This window comes from Phoxinus phoxinus, assembly GCF_949152265.1.
Source record: "Phoxinus phoxinus genome assembly, chromosome: 18".
Taxonomy (NCBI): Eukaryota; Metazoa; Chordata; class Actinopteri; order Cypriniformes; family Leuciscidae; genus Phoxinus; species Phoxinus phoxinus.
Window position 1 is genome coordinate 23,063,986 of NC_136893.1, and position 8,095 is coordinate 23,072,080.

The following is an 8,095-nucleotide window of genomic DNA, read 5'->3' on the forward strand; positions in this document are numbered from 1 at the left end:
AGATTGCTGCCTTGGCAAATCACGCTATACAGGCTGTGCATTGAGATTGATTTAAGATTCAAACTCTCTTTGATACAAATACATACCCTGTGTGAGTTCCTGTGTTTAGTGTTGATCACATTATATGAAGATCCACACGATTGCAAATGTGACATTGATTTTATACAACAGTTCAACAAACGAAATATTAATATTAAGTGATGTTCATTTTCAACACAGTTAATAGCTCCAACGAAAGCCACAGCCAGAACTACAGCACACAGCAGTGTTTGTGAACGAACATGCGGCTTTGAACGAATCATTAGAGTCAACGACTCAATGACTAATTAATAAATACAGCCACTTGCTTCGTTACTGAATGAATGACTCGATGACTCACCACCTACTGGCGGTTTTAATTTAATATTTAAAAGCATCACTTCGTTTTTACCATCATTGCATATTTCTCTATTGAACATTTTTTTATTTAAAGCATTATTCATTTTATTAAGGTATTTGTAAAGGTAAAAAATTAACTGGAAAAATCGATTTAAGGGGGTAATATTTTCCCTTACTGAAAAATGTGTGACTGAAGAGTGGGGGTACGCAGGAGGATGTTAAAAGCCTCATGGGGTACAACTCTAAAAAGTTTGAGAACCACTGGGACTGGGTTAGGGAATAGAACAAAATACCGTATTTTCCGGACTATAAGTCCAGTGTTGGTCAAGTTACTTAAAAAAAGTAATTAGTTATAGTTACTAGTTACTTCTCACAAAAAGTAACTCAGTTAGTAACTGAGTTATATCATTACAAAAGTAACTAATTACCAGGCAAAGTAACTATTGAAAAAAAACTTAAAAAAAGAAAGAAAAATTTAAATATGTGAAATATCTTGGATACCCCCAATATTAAATATTTTAAATGAATGAAATGGACACTAGAACAAATTATTATTATAAAACATTGATGGTTTAGAACTTTTAATATTTATTGCACAGACCACAACTGGCCAACAAATCCAAAAATAAATTACCGGTATGCTTCTTAAGAAATGTACCAAAATTAAGTAATAAAAAATATACATACACATACACTCTTTGTAGTGCAAATTAAAATGATAAAACTTACAACTGGTAGACATACTAGCCTACTTGAAGTATTTTCTTCCTCACAAATGTAAACAGTTTAACTAAAAGTGTTCTCAATATAATATTGAACAATGTACCAACATAAATAATAATAATACAATCTAATATTGTGGGGGTTTATTTGTATAACCTACAGAGAACGTCATCATCAGAGGTTATTTAAGCCAAATTCTAGTCGTGTTTGCCGCACGTGTTCACAACCGGTCAAACAACGGCACAACCGGTTTTCTTTGAACGTTCCCTGCAGGTTATTTTGGAGTTTTATTTTATAACCATGTAAACTAATTAAAACGTTGCAGATGATAAACTATATTATGCTCGGACATAGGCCTACTCGGTCTCTCTCGCGAACTGTCGAGCGCGCTCTCGGATGGACACACTCCGGTCTCTCTCGCGAACTGTCCAGCGCGCTCTCGGACGGATCACACTCGGTCAATCTCGCGAACTGTCCAGCGCGCTCTCGGACGGACACACTCGGTCAATCTCGCGAACTGTCCAGCGCGCTCTCGGACGGATCACACTCGGTCAATCTCGCGAACTGTCCAGCGCGCTCTCGGACGGACACACTCGGTCTCTCTCGCGAACTGTCGAGCGCGCTCTCGGACGGATCACACTCGGTCTCTCTCGCGCGCTGACGACGTTCGCTTCGCTTTTGTCCAGTCCGGCGCCTCGAAACACACACACACACACACACCAGAGAAAAGAGTTTGCAGTTCCTATGGCGGAGAAAAGAGCCCAATCGGATGAAAACCGCTTCAGTGAACTCAATTATAGTAACGGCGCATTTTATTGTCAGTAACGGTAACTGCGTTATTACGGAGGAAACAGTAATTAGTTAGATTACTCGTTACTGAAAAAAGTAACGCCGTTAGTAACGCCGTTTATTTATAACGCCGTTATTCCCATCACTGTATAAGTCACACTTTTTTTTCATAGTTTGGCTGGTCCTGCGACTTATATATCAAAATTGATTCAGACTGACTGAGATGAAACAAGAGAAAACATTACCGTCTACAGCCGCGAGAGGGCGCTCTATTTGGCGGAGTTGTTCAGAAGCGACACAGAGGAAGAATTCAATGGATTCAGTGTTGTGTGGAATGAGATCGGGAGCTTGGTGAACTTGCTTACCGGTAACTTGTTGGACTCGCTGGCTAATGTTAATTTAGCCTATTCAGCCTCCCAGGTATATGTTCTTCATGCTATTGTGTAGCTAAATAACTTTTAATGTGTTACGTTAATATACCGGACACCTTTTCAGCCTGTTGTTCTGTTTTCTAATGTGTAGCTGAATAACTTGCCTTCCAGATTAAATGTCTGTTCTTTATGGAAGCCTGTTTCCGCCACAGTTGAGTAAAAAACAACGCTATCTCACGACCAATTCGTACGAATTTGTACGAGTGATTAAAAGGTGGCTAATTCGTACGAATTTGTACGACCTCACTCGTACGAATTTGTACGATTTGTCTAAACCCACGTGACGGTTGGGTTTAGGGGCGGGGTCAGGGGTAGGTCATTCGTATTTTGGCAAATCGTAAAATATGTACGATTTAGCAAAAAACGTACAAATTCGTACGAGTGAGGTCGTATGAATTGGTACGAATTAGCCACCTCGTAAAATTCGTACGAATTGCCGTGAGATCGGGTTGGTAAAAATATATAATTCTGTAAGTCATAATAATGAGAAAGTTTCTCATAATTATGACTTAGTATCTCATTATATTGAGAAAGTTTCTCGTAATAATGACTTAATATCTCATAATAATGACTTAACATCTCGTAATAATGAGAAACTTTCTCGTAATAATGACTTAACATCTCGTAATAATGAGAAACTTTCTCGTAATAATGACTTAACATCTCATAATAATGAGAAATTTTCTCGTAATAATGACTTATTTTCTCGCACTTCTACGCATGCGCAAAGCATTGGACGGAGCACTGACAGGAGGGGGCGGAGCTTAGAAGAGGTGCCACTTTCAAATCTGGCTAGCTCTCCAACATTACCTACCCTAGCTTTAAAAGCTGAACTTCTTTTTAGAATGCCGTAAATGCGCTAGACGCTGCAAAAGACGCGAGCCAACGTCCGTCTATTGCGCGTTCACCTAAGAAATGAAAAAGCGACCCTTATGCAAAAACAAAACTGCTTGAAAATTTGTTTGTACACAGATTTCCAGATGAAGCGTTCTTTAACAGATTTGGAAAGGTGTGCTGTCTATCATTCCTCCATCTATTTGAAATCCATGGATCACCCTTCTGTGCTTGTTCATACACCAAAACAGGGGCGGCGCTAGGGGTGGGCTAAGGGGGCTTAAGCCCCGAATGTTTTGTCAAAAGCCCCGAATCTTTTAGTTTTTTTTTAATAACTTCAACTTTGTTTAATTTCCTCTCAGTCTTTCTGACTGGAGCGGCAAAATATGAAACAAAAGCTCTATTACCATGCGTGGTGGCGGACGCCATAAATAGAGTATTTTAAGTTGTTTACACTGTTGATAGGTGATGCGGTAAGAGCATAACCATATTAACGAGAGAGGGGCCCCACTAAGGGGGATGCAGAGATGTTGCTGCGTCTTTATATTAACATTTCTGATAGTTTAAAAGATCAGCTCTCGGGGGCCCCCTCAAAAATGTCCTGCCTTGCCTGCCCTATTGCGACGCCTCTGATTAGAGTATTAGTAGACGGTCTGCTTAATATCTGCTAACACTTTATTTTGGTGCTCCTCCAACAGACATTCTACTGAAAATAAGTAACTTTGCAAGTACATGTCAACTCATTCTACTAACCTGAACCCTACCTGTCTAGCGGATGAATAATCCTTAGGTTAGAGTGGCTAAATAACAACACTTTTTAATGTATAACAAAAAAAAAAGTAAAAAAAAAAAGTAATTATAAGTTAAAAGTACATTAAAATATTACATTAAAAGTAAACAAACGAGAAACCACATATATATATAATATAAGTATATAATCTTACCTCCAGTGCCCTCTTGCACACAGACTGCCACTATAATATAAAGAGATTAAGATAAAATCTGTGTTACAGTATATTGATTTCTTAGTTTAATTTACCCCCAGAAAAAAAGATACAAAAGATGTCACTGTAGGTACCATTTTTTTTAAAGGTTCTAATATGTACCATTTAGGTACTACCATGTACACTTTTTGTTCCAATATGTACCTTTGAGGCACAATGCACTCTTTAGGTACAAAGGTGTACCTTTTGAAAGAGTTCCGCCCCAGTGTCAGCTTTTGTAACTTTTTTTTTCTTCTGAGTGTTCGTTTCCAATATAATTAATATTAATAAAGGCACCCTACCTGTCAAAAGGATGATTTTAAATGTTTCCATTTGGATCTGCAGTCAAAGAAGAGCCTCAATGAACACAGACCTTGCGCGAGTCTCTGCAACAAGAAAAGCTTCCACTCTATTACCACTTTTGATGGAAATCTGACAGGAAATCATGACGTCTTGTCTTGTCTACTTCCATTTCACCTACAAAGCTGGCCAAATGTCATGAAGGCATTTGTACCTATGGCCAATTCAATTTTATATTATATTTTTAAATGATTAATACTTACCAATTCTGAAGTTCTGTTATTGTTCTGGTTTCTGTTTTAAGCATTGTGGCTGTGGTTAATTGCACGATTGTTAAAAAAATATTGATAGTGTTGTGTTAACTTCCTTTTTTCCTCCATAGCCCTGGATTATGACATGCATTCAAAATGCTATCACACACATATAACAAGCAAATATCACAACAAACGTTTATAGCAATGAAATACTTTTAGTTTGAACCAGAGGAACCTAAAGATACCTTTCTTAAATGTGTACGCGTCATCGACAGATAGAGGGGAAGGACTGGAGGAAAGTTTAAATAATTTTCACACCACAGTCTGTCCAGCAGAGGGAAACAGAGAGCACACGATACCACAACTTCCTACTGATTTCCTGTTCATTATTAGCTCAATGAGATAACCTGTGCCTGGCGCGTGTGTGCGCGCGTGTGTGTGTGTGTGTGTGTGTTTGTGTGTGTGTTTGTGTAAGACCTGCATTATTTTGTATCTTTGCTCAGGCTTGACTCTATCCTTCATCAAAATGAACTAATCTTTAGTTGAGTCATTTCGTTAATTTAAGTGGCTTGAAATGTTATACTTTTAACAATCTAATTCCCAGAACACATCCACCTATGCAATCATGATCATATTCTGAATTAAGAAATCATTATAATACAGCCATAGATAATTTTCAGGGAACATAGGCTATATTTACTTATGTTCTTTTGTTCTTTTGAGTCTTTTGTTCATTTGTCACGTGACAGAAGCAATGAACATGAATGACTCATCACTACAGTCTTGAAGTTCTTTTGTTGAAGCCAAACTTTTGTGTATGCCTGTTTTCTTTTGACCCGTGTTTGAATTACCTTGATATACTTTTTTACCCTGATCTTTTGACCTGCTTGTTAGGGAACTTTGCTTTATGTTATTCAACATTTTTGCTTGCATCAAGTCATTGTGGATCTGTACCTTGTTCAGCCCTGCTTTTGATGCTTGATTTTTTTATTTTTTTATTCAAGATGGACATTAAGGAAAGACTTTTCGTTTTCCTCAAGTCCTGCCTCTTGTGATTCTCTGCAATTTTGGGTCCACACAGCTCCATAGTGTAGTGGTTAGTGGTCTGGGCCATCAGCAACACACTTCGAACCCCGGTCGTGACAAGAATATGATATTTGGGTTCACAGAAAGATTCATATTTGTCTCTTATGTATTTGAAACATTAATGATGGACTGAAGTGTACTGCAGCTCAATGTCCACTTTCAGCACATTTACACAAAATAGACAATGTCTTCTATTTATAGTATATAGTATATTTCTTAAGTTTTAAACCAAAAATCATTTTGACGGTTATTACTGGGTTTATGATGGGCATATATTATGCAAAATTCATTTTTACATGGCCTTTGAACATAAATGTGTTTTGGCAGTGTGTGTACACAAATACCCTATAATGATAAAAATCCACCCAATGTTTTTTTATTTTTTTATTCCCACAAATCATAAGCACTGTCTCAGAACAAGCCGTTCTCAGATTCGGGGCAAAGCGTACGCACGCTGCTCTGTCTGCCCCACAGGCTTGCGACCAGGCAGTGCTCGTGTCCGCACATCGAGATTCGTTTCGACCAAACCCTGCCGAAGAGCCACTTCAGGGGATTGAGAACGAATCTTGAATAATACCCGAAATCAGTCTTGAGAGTGGCAAGACCTGCCAAATATTTCTCCTTGGGTTCTGCAAGAGAAGAGTTGCAGGCTGCAGTTTGATTCCGCCCATCGAAATTCAACGGTTTGGTGTGGACTGCAGTCGACCCAGTTCAGGGTCGGGTATTAAAACGGGAAGTAAACTGCTGGTAAAGGAACCCATAGAGCGTGTTCCTCCGCCGGACAAGGAGTCCGGGTTCTACAGCCGCTACTTCATAGTTCCCAAGAAGGATGGAGGGTTTCACCAATTTTAGATCTAAGGCATTTGAATCGGTCTCTCAGGAGATTCAGGTTTAAGATGCTCACTATTCCCATCATCGTGAGTCAGATAAAATCAGAGGATTGCTTTGTCACGATAGATCTAAGGGACGCACACTTTCACATATCCATCCTTCCATCTCACAGGAAGTTCCTAAGGTTCGCTTTCGGGGGCAAAGCGTTCCAATATTGAATTCTTCCGTTGAGCCTAGCTCTCTCCACTCGCACGTTTACCAAATGCATAGATGCAGCTCTAGCTCCGCTGAGAGGCTTCAGGGTATCAGGGTGCTAAATTATATAGACGAATGGCTTATTATGGCCCAGTCACAAGGGCTTGCAGTTCGGCATCGAGATGTCGTCCTTGCCCACATCCAAAGCCTGGGGTTGAGACTTAACACGAAAAAAGTGTGTTGGCACCAGCCAAGAGAACCCCATTCCTGGGAGTGGTGTGGGACTTGGTCACGATGCGGGCACAATTGTCTGCACGGATCGAGTCCATCCTGGCCACGGTGACCAGTATAAAGCTAGGCCAAGCCATCACTGTAAAACATTTTCAGAGAGTGTTAGGGCTCATGGCAGCAGCGTCCAACATCCTTCCATTCGGCCTGCTGCACATGAGGACCCTGTAGTGGTGGTTGAAAACCAAGGGGTTTTGGTAACACTTTATTTCGATAGTCCACTTTAGACATTCTACTAACTATAAGTAACTTTGCAGCTACATGTCAACCAACTGTCATTAGAGGATTAGTAGACTGTCTGCTTATCTGCTAACTTTATTTTGTTGGTCCTCCAACAGACGTTCTACTGACTATAAGTAACTTGGCAACTACAAGTCAACTTATTCTCCTAACCCGAACCCTAACACCTAAGCCCAACCTAACAGTCTACTATAGTCTACTAATACTCTAATGAGAGTAAGTCGGCTTGTAGTTGAAAAGTTACTTATAGTTAGTAGAATGTCTAAAGTGGACTATCAAAATAAAGTGTAACTGGGGTTTTTCCCTAGGGGGAACCCGTTCCGCATGATCAGGGTTATGCACAGATGCCTTCGTTCCCTATCCATGTGGAAAAAAGCTTGGTTTCTGTCCTAAGGCCCCGTGCTGGGAGCGCCATGTTGCCGGAAAGCCACTTCGACAAACGCCTCCCTCACGGGCTGGGGTGCGGTCATGGATGGCAGGGCTCCGAGGAGCTTCCTACCAGACCTCAGGGGTCACCACACCACACATGTCGGTGGTCTCCTACATGATTCATCAGGGGGTCCCGAGATTGACTAACAGCTATGGAGATTATTAATCGGTAATCTACTGCTTTTTCTGATGTTCCCAGATGTCAAATGTCGAATTTGCTGTCACTGAATTTGTGGAAGCGAATTTGTAAGGCGAAATAAAATGGACTGAAAATTGCCTGTCGAATATTATAGGTTGTATTTTAAACAGAATGAACATTTTGGAAGTGAAATCT

The 8,095-nt window shown here is 39.9% G+C and overlaps 1 protein-coding gene across 1 annotated transcript in view; it reads right to left on the reverse strand.

Annotated features, from left to right (window-relative positions):
* The window catches only part of LOC306985326 (hemicentin-1-like), a 117,907-nt gene extending 113,348 nt beyond the window's left edge, over positions 1–4,559 (reverse strand). The window contains exons 1-2 of the mRNA XM_079587454.1: positions 4,441–4,559; positions 4,100–4,129 (exon numbers count right to left, since the gene is read on the reverse strand). Of these exons, the coding sequence (XP_079443580.1) occupies positions 4,100–4,129; positions 4,441–4,471 (61 nt within the window). The 5' untranslated portion in view covers positions 4,472–4,559. The remainder of the gene's footprint in view (positions 1–4,099; positions 4,130–4,440) is intronic.
* Positions 4,560–8,095: the final 3,536 nt, after the last annotated feature.